At 52.8% G+C, this 23,589-nt stretch overlaps 1 protein-coding gene across 1 annotated transcript; it reads left to right on the top strand.

The window, feature by feature from the left end:
* The first annotated feature begins 1,706 nt into the window (after positions 1-1,706).
* On the top strand, positions 1,707-22,637 carry FOXRED2 (FAD dependent oxidoreductase domain containing 2). Its single transcript, XM_007975651.3, has 9 exons — positions 1,707-1,885; positions 2,385-2,912; positions 4,074-4,325; positions 4,472-4,741; positions 7,773-7,939; positions 12,194-12,359; positions 14,157-14,398; positions 16,534-16,704; positions 21,409-22,637. The coding sequence occupies exons 2-9, from the start codon at positions 2,386-2,388 to the stop codon at positions 21,666-21,668; spliced, it is 2,055 nt and encodes a 684-aa protein (XP_007973842.3). The 5' UTR covers positions 1,707-1,885; position 2,385; the 3' UTR covers positions 21,669-22,637.
* Positions 22,638-23,589: the final 952 nt, after the last annotated feature.

The raw sequence follows: 23,589 nt of genomic DNA on the forward strand, positions 1-23,589 counted from the left end.
GCACTCCAGCCTGGGTTACAGTAAGATTCTGTCTCAAAAATAAATAAGATGTCCCTATTTTATTTTTGGCAAAGTATTTTGCCTAACCTCTCTGGCTCCAGTGCTTATTCAACAAATGCCTGAACTTCCGTATGTCAGATACTGGACAATTTCTGCTCTGAGGAAGCTTTTCTCTGATCTTGACACAGACTGAAGAAAGTAAATGACATTCGGCCGGACGCGGTGGCTCACGCCTGTAATCCCAGCACTTTGGGAGGCCGAGGTGGGCGGATCACGAGGTCAGGAGATCGAGACCATCCTGGCTAACAAGGTGAAACCCCGTCTCTACTAAAAATATAAAAAATTAGCCAGGCGTGGCGGTGGTCACCTGTAGACCCAGCTACTCGGGAGGCTGAGGCAGGAGAATGGCGTGAACCTGGGAGGCGGAGCTTGCAGTGAGCCAAGATCACGCCACTGCACTCCAGCCTGGGCGACAGAGTGAGACTCCGTCTCAAAGAAAAAAAAAAGTAAATGACATTCTTTGGTAGGTACTTGTAGGCCTGAGAGGTCAGGGAAGTTTTTCTAAGGAGTCCCCAGCTACGACGTTTAATTAAAAGAATCTTGGCCGGGCGCGGTAGCTCACGCCTGTAATCCCAGCACTTTGAGAGGCCGAGACGGGCGGATCACGAGGTCAGGAGATCAAGACCATCCTGGCTAACACGGTGAAACCCCGTCTCTATTAAAAAAAAAAAAAATACAAAAAAACTAGCCGGGTGTAGTGGCGGGCGCCTGTAAGTCCCAGCTACTCGGGAGGCTGAGGCAGGAGAATGGCGTGAACCCGGGAGGCGGAGCTTGCAGTGAGCTGAGATCACACCACTGCAGTCCAGCCTGGGCGACTGAGCGAGACTCCGTCTCAAAAAAAGAAAAAAAAAAAAAAAAAGAATCTCCAGCCATGCAAAGCTGCAAGCTCGCAGTTCTTTCCACCTGCCCTTACCACAAGAACACTCAGCCCCATTTCACTGGACTTTGAAGGTTCCTACGCTGACCTCGTATTTCTTCCCACGTAAATCTCATGCAGGGGCCACATGCCACCCCTGGGAAGCCAACCTTGATCATCCAGTTCACGTTATCTCCCTCCTGCCATTTATCTTGCCTCCACTGAGTTTTAATTCCAGGCTCCACTTCCTGTGATTGCAAACATATCCCTTCATCCCTATGTCTCCATTTGACCAGTCAGCTACCAAACGTCGGAAACAATGCCTTGCCCGCCTCTCCTGTTTGGTGGAAGATCAAGGACAGTCGTGTATGTTACTTGGTAAGCAGTACACTGAGTCACTGTAGCAAACGCTTGTTAATTGGCTTATCCGTCCTGGCTCCACCACGCTGGTTTCCAGTCCCACAAAACTGGGTAGGCCAACTAGTTTTAGTGTTAGGCTACATTCATGGAATATGAGAGGTAGGATTAGCTCCAAAAATCACGTGCTCTCCTCCCTCCGTGTAGAGAGGCACATTTTAAAAAGAAGGGGCCAGTTCCCCACCCCGGATCTCCAGACCTTCCACCCTAGCCGGTGCGCGCCAGCCCCAGACCCCTCTGCCAGACCCCGGAGCAGCGCACGCACCATGTGCGCGCCAAGGCCGCGCGCCGAGCCCAGAGCCGGCAGCCAGCCAACTTGTCCCGGCGTGCAGCGCGCCGCGCACGTGACCCCGCCCCCTGCCATTGGTCCGGGCGCGAGGGGCGGGGCCGTCGCGGAGCGAGCAAGCCAAGCGCGGCCTCATTAGACCACGGGCTGCAGTCGGAGCGGCTGGGAGGATCGTGCGCTTCTCGGGGGTCGGTCGGAGGCGGGGAGGCCGGAGCTGCGGGCGTGGGGACCTGGCGGCTCCTGAAGCGCAAGCTGGCGGGCAGCAGGTGTGCGGGGCATCCCTGTCACGTGGCCGAACAGCCTGGGGCGCGCGGAGCCTGGCAGGGGGCGGGGCGCACGCAGGCCACACCCCCTTCAGACTCCTGCCCGGGCATTGGAGAGGGGCCAAGGCGAAGTGCACCTCTGGAAGGTCCAACCTGAAGGGTGGTTTAAAGGAGTGTTGGGCACCCTCAAATTAGGGGAAAACTGGGGAGCACCCTCTCCTTCCCCAGGGCGGAGGTTACTACAATTATAAGCAGGGAGCCGGTGCCCCTAAGGAAGGAGATCGTGAATGAGATTAAGATGGAGGGGCTTGGGATTCCGGGGAGCCCCAGGTCCCAGCTTGAAACGGTAGAGTCTGGGCAAATGAGCTCGTGTGAAGACCGTGGCTTCTGGGCCTGGCCCTGACCCAGATTGCAGTGAGAGTTCCCGCAGGTCTCTTTCTGGGCCTCGTGTCTCCCGGCCGCCCGGCCGGGTGCGAGGCCTTACCCCTCTGGTCTGCTGCAGGATGGGCCTCTCCGCTGCGGCCCCGCTGTGGGGCCCCCCGGGGCTGCTCCTGGCCATCGCCCTGCACCCAGCGCTGTCGGTACCCCCGCGCCGGGACTACTGCGTGCTGGGCGCTGGGCCCGCGGGCCTGCAGATGGCCTACTTCCTGCAGCGCGCTGGACGCGACTATGAAGTGTTCGAGCGCGCCCCGCGGCCCGGCAGCTTCTTCACGCGCTACCCGCGGCACCGCAAGCTCATCAGCATCAACAAGCGGTACACTGGCAAGGCTAACGCCGAGTTCAACCTCCGCCACGACTGGAACTCTCTGCTCAGCCACGACCGCCGGCTGCTCTTCAGACACTACTCACGTGCCTACTTCCCCGACGCCCGCGACATGGTGCACTACCTGGGTGACTTCGCGGACACACTGGGGCTCCGTGTCCAGTACAACACCACCATCGCCCACGTCACTCTGGACAAGGACCGACGGGCCTGGAATGGCCACTACTTCATCCTAACCGACCAGAAGGGCCAGGTGCACCAGTGCAGGTAAGGCCTGTGCCTGAGCTCACCTGCAGAAGCTGGGACCTTCCCCACAGGAACCACACACCTTGATTGGCCAGTAGGTGTGGGAGGAATGGAAGAAAATGGGTATTTCGCTTTTTTTTTTTTTTTTTTTTTGAGACGGAGTCTCACTCTGTCCCCGAGGCTGGAGTGCAGTGGCAGGAGCTCAGCTCACTGCAATCTCCGCCTCCCTGGTTCAAGCAATTCTCCTGCCTCAGCCTCCGCAATAGCTGGGACTACAGGCACGCACCACCACAACTGGCTAATTTTTTATATTTTTGGTGGAGATGAAGTTTCACAATGTTGGCCAGGCTGGTCCTGAACTCCTGACCTCAGGAGATCCACCCACCTCAGCCTCCTCAAATGCTAGGATTACAGGTATGAGCCACCGCACCCAGCCTTCGATTCTATTTTTGAAACCACCCTGTGATCAAAGCATTCTTCTGCAGGTCGGCAGGATCTAAGTCCCCACCTGCCCTCCCCTGGATGGCGATCCTTACCAATGGAAGGAGCAGGACTTTGAAATCAGGCCTCTATGTGTTTAGACTCTGGCTCTGCTGCCTTTACAAGCTTTTAGGCCACGGACCTGAAGAGCCTGTGCCTCCTCACCTGTAAAGCAGGCCATGTTCCACCTCCAGGTTGCTTGGAGGAGTCAGTAAGATGGTGCACAGATACACTTAGCACAGGGCCTGGTACAGAATTACTGCTCAGTAGATAGATGCATCCGTCAGAGAACTCAGAAAGGGGAAAGCAGAACATCAGGTTTCCTTTCATCACCAAGGGTGATACCTGGTCTAACTGTTGTGTGCAAACTTAGGTGAATTCTCCATTTCTCATAATGTCATCTTCTCCTCTCTCACAGAGCAAAATTAACCCCCAGTACAGTGCTAGGGAAAATACTGTGAGCTCAGGGAGAGGCAAGGGCAGAGCCTCTCAAGTGCACTGGAGTGAGGGCGTAAACGAATGAATTAACAAATGAATGAATGAATGTCCTATTTTCTTTTAGCGGCCAGTGGTTAGAGTGAGGCAGGTGGGTGGCCAGTGGTTAGAGTGAGGCAGGTGGGTGCGTGGGTCCAGGGAGTGGTTTTCACTTAGTGATCTTATAGCTAAGAGACTAAGCCATCTTTCCTTTGTCCCTGCCTGCAGCGTCCTCCTTGTAGCCACTGGCTTATCAGTCCCCAACCAGGTTGACTTCCCTGGCTCCGAAAACGTGGAGGGTTACGAGTCTGTGTCCATAGACCCTGAGGACTTTATAGGCCAGAATGTGCTGATCCTGGGCCGTGGGAACTCAGCCTTTGAGACGGCAGAGAACATCTTGGGTGTCACAAACTTTATCCACATGCTCAGCCGCTCCCGGGTCCGTCTGTCCTGGGCCACCCACTACGTTGGAGACCTCAGGTAGGCCACATCCCTGCGTGTGTGTTCTGTGCTGGGAGTCCAGAGTGTGAAAAGAGCCTCCCCAACCCTCCCCTGCCCTTCCTGACCCCAGCTGCACTGCCCAGCTTTCCTCTGAGCCTCTCTCCCTGCATTCTCTGTGAGCCCAGAGCCATCAACAATGGCCTGCTGGATACCTACCAGCTGAAGTCCCTGGATGGGCTGCTCGAGTCTGACCTGAGGGATCTGGCCATCCTGAAGGATAGCAAAGGCAAGTTCCATGTCACCCTGAAATTCTTCCTGGAAGAAGCCAGCACCAACCAGAGTGCCGACGCCATCACCCTCCCCCAGGATGACAATGACAACTTTGCCATGCGCGTGCCCTATGACCGAGTCATCCGCTGCCTGGGCTGGAACTTTGACTTCTCCATTTTCAATAAGTGAGTTCCATGCGGGAGGAGGTGGGCTCTCCTAGCGAACCCTCCTGACCCGTCCCTAGGGGAACAGAGTGGCTGTTCAGTAGGCTGGCGACAGAGCTCCCAGGACAGCACCCTAAGAATGGATGTGAGTGCTGCCTGGTTTCCCTCCAGGACATGAGCTCTCTGACCGTTGAGGGTCCCAGGTGGCCCTGAGGCCCTTGGTCCTGGAGCAGTACCAGCAGATCTTCATCGGCATTGGGAGCCTCCACCTGTGAGATGGAAAGGCCGGCTCAGAGAGAATACAGAAGGGAATTTGCTGGAAGGCAGTGTAGCGTAGTGGCTGAGAGCACAGGTGCGGGAATTGTCTTGAGATTCTGTTTGCCAAATCTGTGACCTCGTTGAAAGTTGTTTAACCAGGCTGTGACCCAGTATCCTCATCTCTAAAATGGGATTCAAAGTTTCTTTCTCATATGGTTATTGCGAGGATTAACATAAGAATGTGCGTGGAGGCTGGGTGCAGTGGCTCACACCTATAATCCCAGCACTTAGGGAGGCCAAGACAGGCAGATCACTTGAGGTTAGGAGTTCGAGACCAGCCTGGCCAACATGGTGAAACCCCGTCCGTACTAAAAATATAAAAAAATTAACCAAGCGTGGTGGTGGGTGCCTGTAATCCCAGCTACTTGGGAGGCTGAGGTGGGAGAATCGCTGGAACCTGGGAAGTGGAAGTTGCAGTGAGCCAAGATCACGTCACTGCACTCCAGCCTGGGCAACAGAGTGAGACTCCATCTCAAAATAAGACGAATGTGCGCAGATGCCAGGCACGGTGGCTCATGGTCTCACACCTGTAATCCCAGCAGTTTGGGAGGCCAAGGCGGGCATATTACTTCAGTTCAGGAGTTCAAGACTCGCCTGGGCAACATGGTGAAACCCCATCTCTACAAAAAATACAAAAATTAGCCAAGTATGTTGACACATGCCTGTGGTCCCAGCTACTCAGGAGGCTGAGGTGGGAGGACTGCTTGAGCCCAGGAGGTCGAGGCTGTGGTGAGCTAAGATCATGCCTCTGCATTCCAGCCTGGGCAACAGAGTGAGACCCTGTCTCAAACAAAAAAAGAGATGGCCGGGCACAGTGGCTCACACCTGTATTCCCAGCACTTTGGGAGGCCAAGGTGGGCAGATCATGAGGTCAGGAGTCCAAGACCAGCCTGACCAACATAGTGAAACCCCGTCTCTACCAAAAATACAAAAAATTAGCCGGGCATGGTGGCACGTGCCTGTAATCCCAGCTACTCAGGAGGCTGAGGCAGGAGAATCGCCTGAACCTTGGAGGCAGAGGTTGCAGTGAGCCAAGATCGCGCCATTGTGTGCTCCAGCCCAGGTGACGGTGTGAGATCTCTGTCTCAAAAAAAAAAACCAAAGAGGAGAGAAAGAAGGAGAGGGGGGAGAGAGAAAGAAAGGAAAGAAAGTGCTGGGAGCTAGGTGCAGTGATGAGTACCTAGCTACTCAGGAGGCTGAGGCAGGAGGATCACTGGAGCCCAGGAGGTCAAGGCTGCAGTGTGCTATGATCATGCCTGTGAATGGCAGCTGCACTCCAACCTGGGCAACATAATGAGACATAAGAGATAGGGATCTCTTAAAATAAATCAGAGAAAGTACTTGGCATATATCATGTGCTCAATAAAATGTTCGTTGCTAAAGTTATTTATCATTGTATCTTGAAGGGCTGTTTTATGAAGTCTAGACTTTAAACATTGCTGCCAACTACCTCAGGAGGTTTGGTATCAAAGCACCCTCCAGTCTTTCATTTGCCTTCTGACCAGGGTGCAGAAAGACAAAGGAGAAGCTGTTGTGCTTGTCCAGACCCTCCTTTCCATCGGCCTCCCAGAATGCTAGGATTACAGACGTGAGCCACTGCACCTGGCCTGACTTCGTTATTTTTTTTGTTTTTTTGCTTTTTCGTTTTTTTTTTTTTTGAGACAGTCTTACTCTGTCGCCCAGGCTGGAGTGCAATGGCATAATCTTGGCTCACTGCAACCTCTGCCTCCCAGGTTCAAGTGATTCTCCCGCCTCAGCCTCCCAAGTAGCTGGGATTACAGCCATGCACCGCCACCCCCAGCTAACTCTTTGTGTATTTTTTCGTAAAGGTGGGGTTTCACCATGTTGGCCAGGCTGGTCTCGAACTCCTGCCCTTGTGATCTACCTGCCTCGGCCTCCCAAAGTGCTGGGATTACAGGAGTGAGCCACCTCGCCCGGCCGACTTCATCTCTTAAGTGGAGATGATAATACCCATCTGCTAGGGTCATGGTGAGGTTTAAATGAGACGAGAAAAGTAAGGCACTCAGTGCCAGTAATAAGTGCCACTGTAATAAGTGCCTCCTGGCTGGGTGCAGTAGCTCACACCTATCATCCCAGGACTTTGGGAAGCCGAGGCAGACGGATCACATAAGGTCAGCATATCGAGACCAGCCTGGCTAATGTGGTGAAACCTTGTCTCTACTAAAAATACAAAAATTAGCTGGGCACGGTGGCAGGAGCCTATAATCCCAGCTATTCAGGAGGCTGAGGCAGGAGAATAGTTTGAACCCAGGAGGCAGAGGTTGCAGTGAGCCGAGATCGTGCCATTGTACTCCAGCCTGGGCGACAAGCGAAACTCCATCTCTTTTTTTTTTTTTTTTTTTTTTTGAGAGGGAGTCTGAGTCTGGCTCTGTGGCCCAGGCTGGGGTGCAGTGGCCGGATCTCAGCTCACTGCAAGCTCCGCCTCCCGGGTTTACGCCATTCTCCTGCCTCAGCCTCCCGAGTAGCTGGGACTACAGGCACCTGCCACCTCGCCCGGCTAGTTTTTTTGTATTTTTTAGTAGAGACAGGGTTTCACCATGTTAGCCAGGCTGGTCTCGATCTCCTGACCTCGTGATCCGCCCGTCTCGACCTCCCAAAGTGCTGGGATTACAGGCTTGAGCCACCGCGCCCGGCCGAAACTCCATCTCAAGCTAATTAAATAAGTGCCTCCCACATAGCAGCTATTTTCATCAACAGCCCTTTCCGCTGACAGGTCCCTCCGACTTAACTCGGGAAATGCATTCGGCAAGAAGTACCCGCTAATTCGAGCTAGCTATGAATCCAAAGGAAGCCGGGGTCTGTTTATCCTGGGTACCGCCAGCCACTCAGTGGACTACCGGAAATCTGCTGGGGGCTTCATCCACGGATTCCGATATACAGGTGAGCCCAGCTGAGAAGGCAGAACTGTCCCCAGGCAGAACCACTCTCAGCATCCCAGGGCTTATAAATCTACTCCTATGTCCAGAAGCATTAGGGGATTGCTTGTCAGTAGCACATTGTCATAAATCGTCTTGGGGAAGTGACAGCAGGTTTTTGTGGTCTGAAGACACGTCTGGGGAAGTATCAGATAAAGTGTAAAAGTCCACGGCTGTAATCCTAGCTACTTGGGAGGCTGAGGCAGGAGGATCCCTTGAGTCCAGGAGTCAAGGTTGCAGTGAGCCGTGATGATGCCACTGCACTCCAGCCTGGGCGACAGAGCAAGACCCAGTCTCAAAAAATAAAATAAAACCCAGCGTAAGCCGGGTGTGGTGGCTCACGCCTATAATCTTAGCACTTTGGGAGGCCGAGGCAGGTGGATTGTTTCAGGCCAGGAGTTCAAGACCAGCCTGGGCAACATGGCGAAACCCTGTCTCTACTAAGAATACAAAAATTAGCCAGGTGTGGTGATGTATGCCTATAGTCCCAGCTACTCAGGAGGCTGGGGCATGAGAATTGCTTGAACCCGGGAGGTCGAGGTTGCAGTGAGCCAAGATCACACCACTGCACACCAGCCGGGGCGACAGAGTCAGATCCTGTCTCAAAAAAAATTAAAATAAAGCATAAAAGTAGATACATCTGGAAGGGCTATGTTATGTGCATAAGCCCCAGACAGGTTAAGTATCATGTTGGCAGGAACGCTGAGCTTGAAGAATGTGAACCTGGTTCCCAGCTGGGTGGTCCTAGAGGTGAAGCTTCCAAGCCCCTGATGGACATCCTAACATCACAGATGGAAATGAGGTGAACTCTCCACCATCGTGGGTCCATCGTGAGGGCTAAATAAGGCAATACCTGGCCACCAAGCAGCTATGAAGCTCCATGCCTATATAGACAATTTGGGTACTGACACATTTCAATAAAAATTGCAATCTGGGCCAGACGCAGTGGCTAACACCTGTAATCCCAGCACTTTGGGAAGCTGAGGCAGATAGATCACCTGAGGTTGGGCGTTCGAAACCAACCTGATCAACATGGAGAAATTCTGTCTGTACTAAAAATACAAAATTAGCCGAGTGTGGTGGCGTATGCCTGTAATACCAGCTACTCGGGAGGCTGAGGCAGGAGAATCGCTTGAACCCGGGAGGCGGAGGTTACAGTGAGCTGAGATCACACCATTGCATTCTAGCCTGGGCAACAAGAGCAAAACTCCGTCTCAAAAAAATTTTCTCGCCGGGCGCGGTGGCTCACGCCTGTAATCCCAGCACTTTGGGAGGCCGAGGCGGGCGGATCACAAGGTCAGGAGATCGAGACCACGGTGAAACCCTGTCTCTACTAAAAAATAGAAAAAAATTAGCCGGGCGCAGTGGCGGGCGCCTGTAGTCCCAGCTACTCGGGAGGCTGAGGTAGGAGAATGGCGTGAACCCGGGAGGCGGAGCTTGCAGTGAGCCGAGATTGCGCCACTGCACTCCAGCCTGGGCGACAGAGCGAGACTCCGTCTCAAAAAAAAAAAAAAAAAAAATTTCTGCTAACTTGAGAATGTTTACAAAGAAAATACTAAAATATATTTTAAAAACATAATTGCACTAAAATAATCCCCAACCAAAAATTGATATTTGTGATTTTAGGAATAAATGGGAAATAAAAAGGAAGTGAGAGAAATGAATTCACACGTGTTGGGTGACTTCAGTGGGCTGAGCACTGAACACACGACCCTGGCAGGGCCGCCAACACCCTGAAAGGTGGGTGTGAAATCTCCATTTTCCTCAGAGTGTGAAGCTCTGAGGCTCAGAGTTTTCGTGATTTCCTCACCATCATGAGAATTAAACTCCCAAGGCCCAGGCGCTTTCTTGAAAGACACTTTCTACAAAGGTGTTCTCTTCTTTCATAGAAAGCAAACCGGTGCCCTCTCTATGGCGAGCAGTCTAAAATGTTAGATGTGGCCAGGCACGGTGGGTCACGTCTGTCATCCCAGCACTTTGGTAGACTGAGGTGGGCGGATCACCTGAGGGCAGGAGTTTGCGACCAGCCTGGCCAATATGGTGAAATCCTATCTCTAATTAAAGTACAAAATTAGCCAGGCGTGGTGGCGGCCACCTATAATCCCAACTGCTCGGGAGGCTGAGGCAGGAGAATCACTTGAACCTTGGAGGTGGAGGTTGCAGCGAGCCAAGCCCACACCATTGCACTCTGGCCTGGGCAAAAAGTGAAACTCCGTCTCAAAAATGAATAAATAAATAAAAATTAGATATTCCCTTTCCTGTGGTTAACCTTCTGAGAAGGACAGGGTATTGGTTGAAATTCACTCAGTGAAGCATACAATATTCAGTTAGGTGAGTCTATTTGAAAGAATGGAGTCAAAATCTTACAGCTGAGCTTTAAAAAATTAGTAGTAGTAGTTGTTTTTGAGACAGTGTCTTGTCCTGTTTCCCAGGCTGACGTACAGTGGCGCCGTCTCAACTCACTGCAGCCTCGACTTCCCAGACTCAGGCCGTCCTCCCACCTCAGTCTTCTGAGTGGCTGGAACTTCAGGCACGCACCACCACACCCAGCTAATTTTGTTGTTTTTATTTTTGTGTGGTAGGGACAAGGTTTCGCCATGTTGCCCAGGCTGATCTCAAACTCCGAAGCTCAAGCAATCCACCTACCTCCGCCTCCCAGAGTGTTGGGATTACAGGCATGAGCCACCACGCCTAGCCTGAGCATCAAAAATGTGAAAATATAGGGAACTAGAGGGAGTAATCTTTTATTCTGCCACTCAAAGACATTCTATGTTTATATTTCTTTTTTCTTTTTAAAGACAGTAAGGCAGGCCAGATGTGGTGGCTCATGCCTATAATCCCAGCATTTTGGGGGGCCGAGGCCAGCAGATCAGCTTAGGTCAGGAGTTTGAGACCAGCCTGACCAACATGGTGAAACCCATCTCTACTAAAAATACAAAAATTAACCAGGCTTGGTGGCACACACCTGTAATCCCTACTACTTGGGAGGCTGAGGCAGGAGAATCACTTCAATCCAGGAAGCGGAGGTTGCAGTGAACCAAGATCGCACCACTGCGCTCCAGCCTGGGTGACAGATTGAGACTCTGTCTCAAAAATAATAATAAAAATGAAGACAGTAAGGTGGACTTTATTCCAGGTTAGAACACTATAATAATAGGTGTAGGACCACTGCAGAAGGGTCTTACAGTACGGGCAAAGGATTGGACTCAATTCTGGGAGTCAGTTCCTCCTGGAATCCGGGAGGCAGAGGTTGCAGTAAGCTGAGATCGCGCCACTGCACTCCAGCCTGGGCAACAGGGCGAGACCCTGTCTTAAAAAAAATAAAATATATGGCCGGGCGCGGTGGCTCAAGCCTGTAATCCCAGCAGTTTGGGAGGCCGGGACGGGTGGATCAAGAGGTCAGGAGATCAAGACCATCCTGGCTAACACGGTGAAACCCCGTCTCTACTTAAAAAAAAAAAAAAAAAAAAAACTAGCCAGACGAGGTGGTGGGCGCCTGTAGTCCCAGCTACTCAGGAGGCTGAGGCAGGAGAATGGCGTAAACCCAGGAGGCGGAGCTTGCAGTGAGCTGAGATCGCGCCACTGCACTCCAGCCTGGGCGACAGAGTGAGACTCCGTCTCAAAAAAATAAAAAATAAAAAAATAAAAATAAAATAAAATAAAAAATATTTTAAAAAAGAACTTAGAGACAGATGGATTTAGGCTGTGAAAGAGAGGGCGAAGTCAAAGATTTCCATGGGCGCATCTCTGATGGAAACAGAGCTGTGACGGGAGGAAGGTTTCTGGGAAAGGCTCTGTGTCAGACTTGACGTTCCTTATGTGAGGTGGAGCAGGTGGGACTCCCACGTGCAGATGGCCTGAAGCAAGGGCAGATAGACTCTGGCCTGGAGACCAAATCCAGCTGTGCTCACTCCTTTGCCTGTTGTCTTGGCCACTTTTACACTAGGGGCAGAATTGAGCAGCATCACTGTGTAGTGTATGACCCACAAAGCAGAAAATATGGATTGTCTGGTCCTTTCCAGAACATACCTGCTGGCCCGGCTTTAAAGGCAGCTGCCATCTCCTCCCCTCATGTGTTCACCACCTACACTTTTGCTCTGGGCCATGCAGACCAGTGTGTATGGCATTCTCAGGGGTTGATGAGGCGTGGCCATCCCTCCCAGTGACCAGAGATAAAATCCTAAGTGCAGCATGCCCCTCCTTCCTCTGGCTGTTCCAGTGCGTGCTGTTCACCGGCTCCTAGAGCACCGCCACCACAGCGTCGCCTGGCCTGCCACCGAGCTCCCCATCACACAGCTAACCAGCTCCATCGTGCGGCGCGTGAATGAGGCTTCTGGGCTCTACCAGATGTTCGGTGTGCTGGCCGATGTCATCCTGTTGAAGGAGTGAGTAGCCCATCCCCACCCTACTCCCCTCGGCCCAGCTTCCCCCACACACTGCATAGCGCTTCTCTTCCTATTCCAGGTGCGGGGTGCCCAGTTCTTTCCTAAGATGAAGGCTGCTGGGGGGAACATGTCTGTTCTGGGGAAAAAGAGCGCTATCAACTCTACAGACAGTCCTATGAGTGGTCATGGGTACATTAGTGAGCCTCTCTGAGCCCTTCTTCCTCATCTGCAAAATGGGGAAATTGTGCCTACCTTGCAGCAAGAAAGGAAGGAGTAAAGGTCACTTGTGGAAAGTGTTTGGCAGCACGTGGATGAGCAGTAGTCAGAGGCAGCCGCGTGGATCTCAGAGCTCCCTCAGGCCAGGGCCTTGCCGGCCACCGTCATCAGAGTCAATTTAGTGATAAGCAGCAGATCACAGAGGATGGACAGTCCCTGAGAAGGAAACAGTGCAGGGCACAGAGGGGTGAGGGGCAAGGGGAGACAGGTGGCAGGGAGAAGCAGGGGAACAACCTTCAGTGAGAGGGAACAGCCCGATCCAAAGGCAGGACACGCTATAGCATACCAGGTTCAGGGACATGCAGGTAGCACAGCTGTACTCTGTACAAAACCTTCGGGTCACCCTCCATGCCCCTGCCCCTGTCTTTTTTTTCTTGAGACAGAGTCTTGCTCTGTCACCCAGGCTGGAGTGCAGTGGCGTGATCTCGGCTCACTGCAATCTCCACCTCCTGAGTTCAAGCAATTCTGCCTCAGCCTCCCAAGTAGCTGGGATTACAGGCACCCGCCACCATGCCCGGCTAATTTTTTTTTTTTTTTTTTTTTGACTCAGAGTCTCTCTGGGTCTTGCCCAGGCTGGAGTGCAGTGGTGTGATCTTGGCTCACTGCAGCCTCCACCTCCCAGGTTCAAGCGATTCTCATGTCTCAGCCTCCTGAGTAGCTGGGATTACAGGCGCATGCCACCACACCCGGCTAATTTTGTATTTTTAGTAGAGACTGGGTTTCACCATGTTGGCTAGGCTGGTCTCAAACTCCTAACCTCGGATGATCTACCCACCTTGGCCTCCGAAAGTGCTGGGATTACAGGCGTGAGTCAGCGTGCCTGGCACCCCTGTCTCGAATGACACCCGACATGCAAACAATGGGCAAGTCTTGTTACCTCTCCCTTCAGATGATGTCTGGAACCCAGCCAGCTCTCACCTGCTCTACCACCACCATCTCGGTCCCGATCACCAGGCTCTACCACCTGCACCCATATGACAGCCGCCCCACTTGGCCTGGGGTCTGTTCCCAGCACAGTAACCAGAGTGGTCCTTAGAAACCTGAGGCACGCTGATCCCAGCTCTGCTTAGTCCTCCCCAGCGACCAGCAGCATCACTTCTCAGGCCAGACGACCCCTCATGTCTCGTCATGGGAGGCACAGCCCTCCTTGACCTGACCTCTCAGGCCTCTGATCTCCTCTCCTGCCCCTGCCCCTTGTTCACTCCCCTCAGCCACGTCGGGCTCTTCTGTTCCTTGAACACAAAGTGCTCACCTACTCCTCAGGGCTTTTTCCTGACTGTTCTCTCTGCCTGAGACACTCTTTCCCCAGATATCCCATTCAGGTTACATGGAATTCTCTGGACTTTACCCCACATGTGCGTGAGAGCTCAGCTGAAACGGTAATGTTAAGTGAGGGGCGCACTGCTTGATTGACGCTCCGTAGAGGGGAGATACACACGCACACACGCATGCTTACCCCGTGCCGCACCCCTCACCTCTGCCACAGCACTGAGGGCCTCCCCCGTGTTGCCGTTCTCCCAGGAATGCCATGGCCTTTGAGTACCTGGAGGAGTTCCCCGTACAGATGCTGGCCCAACTGGAGACACTCACAGGGAGGAAGGCAAGGCATGGGCTCTTCGTCATCAACATGGAATATGGCAGAAATTTCTCTGGCCCCGACAAGGACGTCTTCTTTGATGACCGGTCTGTGGGGCACACGGAAGACGCCTGGCAGTCTAACTTCCTCCATCCTGTCATCTACTACTACAGATACCTCCCCACCGGTGAGCAGGTCTCTGCCCTCCCCCAACCTGTGGGCTCCTCAGACCTCACCCTCTGCAGGGTTGTCACCCACCCTGAAACCTTCACACACACGCTCAGCTGACCGGGGGACGGCTGCGGGACTCCGCCTAGAGACCACTTGGGCAGAAGGTCCGAGAACGATAAACGGTGCTTCCAGATTCTGACACATACTGTGACCGGCACAGGACATGCGGGGAGTGTCGTGCTCTCCACCAGCCACTGTGTAGTAAGAGGGACACGGCCCTGCTGCAGGTCTCCAGAGGAGGCTGACCATGGTGGGGTGGGAGGGGTCTGAAGAGTGAGGGAACCAGAGCTGGTTAACATGGTACAGAGAAACTGGGCAAAATCCCTGGGCCTGTCCTTTTGTTACCATGTGACCTTGGACCATTACTTAACCTCTCTGAGCCTCAACCTCCCCTCTGTAAAATGGGGATTACAACAGTACCTTTCTTGTAGGGTTGCATGAGGTTAACTCTGACAGCATACACAGAATGCCAGCCCGGTGCAGGCACAGAGTAGCTACTGATAAATGAACAACCTCGGGAACACACCCCCTGCTTCAGAGCTTGAAGGGCAGTCAGGTGGAAGAGGGTGGTTTAAACAAGGGTTGTTCCCAAAGGCAGAAGTCGTATCAGCAGGTAGCAGCGACAGGGGTGCAGGTCTGTGGTCAGTATAAGGAGGCACTAAGAGGCTGGGCACAGTGGCTCACACCTGTAATCTCAGCACTTGGAGAGGCCAAAGCAAGCGGATTACAAGGTCAGGAGTTCAAGACCAGCCTGGCCAAAATGGTGAAACCCCATCTCTAAAAAACATGAAAAAAATACAAAAATTATCTGGGTATGGTGGCACATGCCTGTAATCCCAGCTATTCAGGAGGCTGAGGCAGGAGAATTGCTTGAACCAGGATCCAGGAGGCGGAGGTTGCAGTGAGCCGAGATTACGCCACTGCCCTCCAGCCTGGGCTACAGAGCAAGACTCTTTCTCAAAAAAAGAAAAAAAAAATGCTGGTCGCAGTCGCTCACGCCTGTAATCCCAGCACTTTGGGAAGTTGAGGTGGGCGGATCATGAAGTCAGGAGGTGGAGACCATCCTGGCCAACATGGTGAAACCCCGTCTCTAATAAAAATACAAAAATTAGTCGGGCGTGATGGCGGGTGTCTGTAGTCCCAGCTACTAGGGAGGCTGAGGTAGGAGAATCACTTGAATCCAGGAGGCAGAGAGGCTGCAGTGAGCCAAGATTGTGCCACTGCACCCCAGCCTGGGCAACAGAGAGAGACTCTGTCTCAAAAAAAATAGTTAAAGCTGTTCAGTGGGGGAATTGGTCACCTCCAAATTCAGGTTTCCCAGAATAGCGATGGCCAAGTCATGACTCGATGACCATCTGACTGGGACACCACAGAAGGGAGTCCACACCAGCGGGAAGCTGAACTAGATGAGTGCTGAGACCCCTCGCCTCTGAGTCTTCTCACAGAAAGGCCAGTTTGAAAGCAGCCACAGCCAGGCGCAGTGGCTCACGCCTGTAATCCCCGCACTCTGGGAGGCTGAGGCAGCAGGGTCACCTGAGGTCAGGAGTTTGAGACCAGCCTGGCCAACATGGTAGAGACTAGAACCCCATCTCTACTAAAAATGTAAAATATTAGCTGGGTGTGGTGGCGGGTGCCTGTACACCCAGCTTCTCTGGAGCTTGAGGAACAAGAATCACTTGAACCCAGGAGGTGGAGGTTGCAGTGAGCCTAAATTGTGCCACTGCACTACAGCCTGGGCAATAGAGTGAGACTCTGTCTCAAATAATAATAAAAAAATAAAAATAAAGCTGCACAGTAGATCTCAGTCTATGTGAGTGTTAGAGAAACACCAGCCTGAAGTTACTAGTTACAGCACTGCCTTCCAAAACCACAAGGGAAAAGCCTAGTTCCTCTTCCTCATGGCAGCCTTTCAAATATCTGCAGGTGGCTCTTGAACAGGCTGACCACAGCCCAGCCTGGGAGGCTGTCGGGAAAGCCGAGCACGAGCGAGTGAGGGCAGTGTTTGGGCTGTGTGGGATCCGTGCTGTGTCTTCCCGAGGAGGGGAAGCCCAGCCTCGCGGCTCTGACATGGCCCCTCTCTCCTCCCCACAGAACAGGAGGTGAGGTTCCGCCCTGCACACTGGCCCCTGCCTCGGCCCACAGCCATCCACCACATCGTGGAAGACTTCTTAACAGACTGGACCGCCCCGATCGGGCACATCCTACCTCTGAGGCGCTTCCTGGAGAACTGTTTGGACACCGATTTGCGAAGCTTCTATGCAGGTAATTTAAGCTCCCACAAGGACAAAGGGTCTAAGCTCGAGGTTGAAGAAAGGTCGCTGAGACCCAAGCCCCGTGGAGTTTCAGGACCCATATCTGGAAGTCCAAACCCCAGACTACCATTCCTGACAATGCCGTGGGCTAAATACAATACACCTAAAAATACTGGATAATATATCTTCTTTTTTTGTTGTTGTTGAGACCGAGTCTCACTCCGTTGCCCAGGCTGGAGTGTAGTGGCGCAATCTCAGCTCACTGCAACCTCCGCCTCCCGGGTTCAAGCAATTCTCCTGCCTCAGCCTCCTGAGAAGCTGGGACTACAGGCTCATGCCACCATGCCCAACTAAGTTTTGTATTTTTTAGTAGAGACAGGGTTTCACCATATTGACCAGGCTGATCTCGAACTCCTGACCTCGTGATCCGCCTGCCTCAGCCTCCCAAAGTGTTAGGATTACAAGCGTGAGCCACCACGCCCAGCCGATAATATGTCTTTTCAAAAGAATTAGCAGGGCAGGCCGGGCACAGTGGCTCATGCCTGTAATCCCAGCACTTTGGGAGGCCGAGGCAGGCGGATCACCTGAGGTCAGGAGTTCGAGGCTAGCCTGATCAACATGAAGAAACCCTGTCTCTACTAAAAATACAAAATTAGCCGGGTGCAGTGGCACATGCCTGTAATCCCAGCTACTCGGGAGGCTGAGGCAGGAGAATTGCTTGAACCCAGGAGGCGGAGGTTGCAGCTGAGATCATGCCATTGCACTCCAGCCTGGGCAACAAGAGCGAAACTCCATCACAAAAAAAAAAAGAATTAGCAGGGCAAGGCACCATGGCTCACACCTGTAATCCTAGCACTTTGGGAGGCCGAGGCAGGTGGATCACAAGGTCAGGAGTTCGAGACCAGCCTGACCAACATGGTGAAACCCCGTCTCTACTAAAAATACAAAAATTAGCCAGGCATGGTAGCACGCCTGTAGTCCCGGCTACTTGGGAGGCTGAGGCAGGAGAATCGCCTGAACCTGGGAGGCAGAGGTTGCAGTGAGCCAAGATCCACCACTGCGTTCCAGCCTGGATGACAAAGGCGAAACTTCGTCTCAATAAAATAAAAAGGGGGCTGGGCGCAGTGGCGCACACCGGTAATCCCAGCACTTTGGGAGGCCGAGGCGGGCAGATCACGAGGTCAGGAGATTGAGACCATCCTAGCTGACACGGTGAAAACCCGTCTCTACTAAAAATGCAAAAAAACTGGCCGGGCGTTGTGGCTGGCGCCTGTAGTCCCAGCTGCTCGGGAGGCTGAGGCAGAAGAATGGCGTGAACCCAGGAGGCAGAGCTTACAGTGAGCCAAGATCACGCCACTGCACTCCAGCCTAGGCAATAGAGCGAGACCCTGTCTCAAGAAAAAGAAAAAGGTTAGCAGGGGCTAGTAGTGATTTCTGTTTAAAAAAAAAAAATAGAGATATCTATGCATACATAAAGAACTGGCAGGGAAATAAGGCCACTCCCCAGAGGCCGGACCTGTAAAAAGCACTAAACCTGCTGAGCTGGACCCCTGCCAATCATCAAGAGCCCAGAGTCTGGGCTTTAATGGACCACCCCTTGGGGTGGACGACAGAGCTGGAGCAGGATGGGAGGCCTGTTTAGAGATACGCAAATAAAGCTTGGATCTCAGTAGGGAAGCTGGGAGCCAAAACCCTCCGAGGGAGGAGATAGATGAGATGCATGGTTTTGGCCCTAGATAGAGTAGGAGAGAAAATCTCTGAAAATATCCAACCAGTAGGCCCCACTTGTGTAAATTTGGGGCCAAACTTCATGAGATCATTGAGCCGTAGAAATCACAGAAGCAAATGCACACCTTCTCAAAAAATACACTTTCAGGCCAGGTGCAGTGGCTCACGCCTGTAATCTCAACACTTTGGGAGACCAAGGGGGGTGAATCACCAGAGCTCAGGAGTTCGAGACCAGCGCTGGCCAACATGGTGAAACCCCATTTCTACTAAAAGTACAAAAATTAGCTGGGGGTGGTGGTGGGCGCCTGTAATCCCAGCTACTCGGGCAGCTGAGGCGGGAGAACTACTTGAACCCGGAAGGCGGATGTTGCAGTGAGCCGAGATCATGCCACTGCACTCCAGCCTGGGCAACAGAGCGAGACTCCCTCTCAAAAACAACAGCAAACAACAAAAATGCCAGGGTGTGTGAGGGAGTGAATTCCAACCCTGAGTTGTGGGTTCCACCGATGCATCATCCCAGGCCCTTTAGCCTCCTGTCTCCCACTTTCTAGACACTGTTTAACTGTACAGGCCACTGTGTGCTGCTGCCTTGGACTGGAGAGAATACCCGCAGCAGAAGGCCGGCTGGCATAGTGGCAGCCGTCCCTCCGTTCTGTAGCTGATGTGCAGCTGCTAGTGCTGGCCCCAGATTCTGCTGAGCCCCTGCAGAGGGGATGATGTCGTCAGAAGGTGGTGCCTGCCAAACGGCCACCTTGCTGCCCTCCCAGTCTTCCCGCTGTCCTCTCGCGCATCTGCTGTCTTCCCTGCTTGGAGAGGATTGCCATGGCCTGGCCAGCCAGGGGCCTCCATGCTAAGAGTCAGAAATAAACAGGAAGTCGTATTTCTGGAGCACCTTTCAGCCTGGTCACCCATGGAAGCCTCACGACATCCTTTGTACTGTGCCCATTTTTCACTTGAGATAGAGGGGCTCAGGGAGGTGGGAAGGCTCGCTCAGAGTTACAGAAGGACTCCAGCCCATTCCGGACTCTCCGTCTGCCCTTCTTGTCTCTGACGCCCTCAGAAGGCTGAGCCCATATCTGCGTCAGCTTTTCTGTTTGTTTAAAGTCTTATAAGTACTTGGCTAAAAGACTTTTTCTCACTGTATTAGTCTGTTCTCACGTTGCTATAAAAAATACCTGAGACTGTGTAACTTACAAAGAAACAGGTTTAATTGACTCACAGTTCTGCAGGCTGTATAGGACACATGGCAGCATCTATTTCTGGATGCTGGATCACGCCTGTAGTCCCAGCACTTTGGGAAGCCGAGACAGGCTGATCACTTGAGGTCAGGAGTTCGAGACGAGCCAGGCCAACATGGTGAAACCCAGTCTCTATTTAAAAAACAAAAAAATGAGCTGGGTGCGGTGGCGGGCGCCTGTAGTCCCAGCTACTGGGGAGCCTGAGGCAGGAGAGTCACTTGAACCCAGAAGGCAGAGGTTGCAGTGAGCCAGGATCGTGTCACTGAGGGAGACTCTGCCTTAAGAAAAAAAAAAAGAAACCGTTCCCATGATGCAGTCACCCCCCAACAGCCCCACCTCCAGCATTAGAGATTCCATTTCAACATGAGATTTGGGTGGGGACACAGACCCAAACTATATCACCCACCTTGCCTATTCTCTACCTTCATTCTCATTCCCACAAGGAACTCCCAGCCCTAGTGGTTGTTCCTTTTAGTAGCTTCTCTCTCCACACGGCTTCTTTTGGTGGTTTCTTCATATTTCTTTTTTCTTTTTTTTTTTTTTTTGAGACAGAGTCTCTGTCACCCAGGCTAGAATGCAGTGGCATGATCTCGGCTCACTGCAACCTCTGCCTCCTGGATTCAAGTGATTCTCCTGCCTCAGCCTCCCGAGTAGCTGGGACTACAGGCGTTCATCACCACGCCTGGCTAATTTTTGTATTTTTACTAGAGACGCGGTTTCTTTCTCATTGTGTTGGCCAGGCTGGTCTCGAAGTCCTAACCTCAGGCGATCCACCCACCTCGGCCTCCCAAAGTTCTGGGATTAAGGCGTGAGCCACCACGCCTGGCCATTTCTTCATATTTCTACTTGATAAGTATCCACGGCTATCTTTTTTTTTTTTTTTTTTTTTGAGACGGAGTCTCGCTCTGTCACCCAGGCTGGAGTGCAGTGGCCCGATCTCTGCTCACTGCAAGCTCCGCCTCCCGGCTTCGCGCAATTCTCCTGCCTCAGCCTCCCGAGCAGCTGGGACTACAGGCGCCCGCCACCTCGCCCGGCTTATTTTTTTGTATTTTTAGTAGAGACGGGGTTTCACCGTGTTAGCCAGGATGGTCTCGATCTCCTGACCTCGTGATCCGCCCGTCTCGGCCTCCCAAAGTGCTGGGATTACAGGCTTGAGCCACCGCGCCCGGCCCCACGGCTATCTTATGATTGGACAAATTTGATGCATGCACCAGCTTTCTGTTGTGGGACCAGTGAGGATATACCCGTATATCTTTCTGTCCCCCATACTGTTTAGATCAGAACTTTGCACGTGGTATTTGCAATTCAGATGTGGAGGGAATGCGTCTTTGCAGGCAGATCGGAGCTCACAGTGGGACTGACCACTGAGTTCCCAGCTGCACCAGGTCGAGGGTCTGTTCATGAGGGTCAGAGCCCTAACCCCTGTGTGGCCGCCTGCAGAGCCCCAGGCTCAGCCCTGATCTCTGGGAGCTGAGGCATTGCTGTGGTTTGCTTTCATTTTGGAGCCTTGTTCTTCCAGAGTGTCAAGGCAGCCCCCTGCCCTGGAGCCTCGTGGAGGGTCATGATTCATGACCTACTCAGGTTGGATGTGAGATGCCCAGAAAGGTCAGCTCCCAGTTTCAAGGGATGGAAGATACCAGGCGAGGCCCGCAGTGAAGCCCCCACACCTGGCATTGGCAGCTCCCCTTCCTGCACCCCTCCCCACACGTCCCAGCCTGGCTCATTCTCTTCGTTTCGCTTTTGTGTAGAGTCCTGCTTCCTGTTCGCCCTCACGCGCCAGAAGCTGCCACCCTTTTGCCAGCAGGGATACCTGAGGATGCAGGGACTCGTGAGTACCGAGAGCCTTCGGCAGCACAGAGTGGAGAACAGGCTCCTACGGGACGATGCCCCCATGGGCAGGGACCTGGAGGACAGCAGCCAGCAGCCTGGCAACCAAGAGCTACTAGGTGCCCCCCTGGCTCCAGGGCCTCTGGCCCAGTCCCTCGATAGCAACAAGGAGGAGCTCTGACTGTCCCTTCCTAGGCTGTGGACACAGTGGCCAGGCCTCCCCACCCAGGCCCATGGTCAGTTCCTCTTTCCCTGCAACCTCACGCTCCCACCGGTGTGTGATTGCCAAAGACCACTCAGATCATGGCAGTGACTGCACCAAAGCCACCAGACGGCACGTGAGAGCTGAAAGTCAGGGATACGGTGGTCTCCTCCCTCCTGTCCAGAGGCAGAAGAAGGGCATCCTCCGCCAGGTGTGAGCTGCCTTCCTCAGCCCAGCTTCTCTGCAGTGGAGCAATCGCTGCGCCCCAGGCCAGCCTGGTTCTGCCCCCTCTCAAGTGCCCCTCTTCCTTCCAGGCCCCTCCTCAGATGGGCTTGCGTCCCGCCTGTGGAGCGCTTCACAGGGGAAACCCATCTGCATCTTAAGGGTTTGTGGCAAGTGCTTTAAAACAAAAGCTCTCATATCCTCAACAACCAACGGGCAGTTGCGATTGTTGCCCCAGACGACTGCTGAAGACACCAGCTGAGAGATGTCAAGTAATTCCCAGGGACCCCCAGCTGCGAGTCCCCGTCTGTGTCACTTGCCACACACTGCCTCAACTCCGCCCCATTTTCAGCAGCGTTTGAACTTAGCTACGGAGCCCAAGAGGGTCAGCCCTGCTTATCATCGTAGGCCCAGCAGGCTGCTCTCCAGCAGCAATAGGACAGCTCCCTGAAAGCCATCTTATCTCAGCAACTTTCTCCTTGAGCAGCAAGATTCAGAGCTGCTCTCCCCAGTTGCACCCTCGACTCATCTTCCGGCTGGCTCTTCTCCCCCACCCTACTCCCTGCCCTCTGCCATCCTGAACCACGCCTTGCTTCTAACTTGCCTGGTCAAGTTTTGTAAAACATATCCTGCTGTCTCTGTGGTGGGCACCCATATGTGCTCACCATGTGTAAGGTGACATTTCCTAATGCCTTTACGTGATAATGATGATGAATTTGGTTCCTGGTCTCTGCTTCATTGTCCTTCCTCACCAGCAGTCTGCATTCTCCCGTCGGGCATCTTAGTCTCATTTATAAGGGCATACTATAATCACAGTGATTTTTCAAAGCCCAGGATCATAGGTGATTGCTTTTTCACTGGTTCTTACTAGCTCTTCATGTATCCACTCAGAATTCCAAGGACAATCCCAGCACTTTGGGAGGCCCAGGCAGGCAGATCACCTGAGGTCAGGAGTTTGAGACCAGGCTGACCAACATGGAGAAACCCCATCTCTACTAAAAATACAAAACTAGCCAGGCGTGGTGGCACATGTCTATAATCCCAGCTACTTGAGAGGCTGAGGCAGGAGAATCACTTAAACCCGGGAGGCAGAGGTTGCGGTGAGCCGAGACAGCACCGTTGCACTCCAGCCTGGGTAACAACAGGGAAACTCCATCTCAAAAAAGAAATTAATTAAATTAAAATAAAGCATGCACTGGGTGCAATTGCTCACACCTGTAATCCCAGCACTTTGGGAGGCTGAAGCGGGCCAATCATCTGAGCTCAGGAATTCGAGAACAACCTTGCCAACATAGCAAAACCTGGTCTTTACTAAAGATAAAAAAATTAGCTGGGCATGGTGGTGCATGCCTATAATCCCAGCTACTTGGGAAGCTGAGGCAGGAGAATCACTTGAACCTGGGAGGCGGAGGTTGCAGTGAGCAGAGACCAAGCCACAGCACTCCAGCCTAGGTGACAAAGCAAGGCCTGCAGTGAAACGCCCATACCCCATCTCAAAAAAATAAGAATAAAGTATGCTACAACAAAAGTGAAAAAAATTCTAAGAACCCAGGCTTTCTGGATCCAAAGCTCTTTCATGGGGATGTCCTCTTCCCCTCTTGGATAGGTCCAGACTTTTTTCTTTTCTCTTTTTTTTTTTTTTTTTTTTTTTGCAATGGAGTTTCGCTCTTGTCACCCA

Source organism: Chlorocebus sabaeus, chromosome 19, assembly GCF_047675955.1.
Source record: "Chlorocebus sabaeus isolate Y175 chromosome 19, mChlSab1.0.hap1, whole genome shotgun sequence".
NCBI classification, from domain to species: domain Eukaryota; kingdom Metazoa; phylum Chordata; class Mammalia; order Primates; family Cercopithecidae; genus Chlorocebus; species Chlorocebus sabaeus.

What these genes read in the sequence shown, in the direction of transcription:
- FOXRED2 (XM_007975651.3), top strand. Translation starts at nt 2,386, where the DNA reads ATGGGCCTCTCCGCTGCGGCCCCGCTGTGGGGCCCCCCGGGGCTGCTC. An exon ending in CTACAGATACCTCCCCACCG is followed by an intron (nt 14,399 to 16,533) that starts GTGAGCAGGTCT and finishes TCCTCCCCACAG; the next exon opens with AACAGGAGGTGAGGTTCCGC. An exon ending in TTTGCGAAGCTTCTATGCAG is followed by an intron (nt 16,705 to 21,408) that starts GTAATTTAAGCT and finishes GCTTTTGTGTAG; the next exon opens with AGTCCTGCTTCCTGTTCGCC.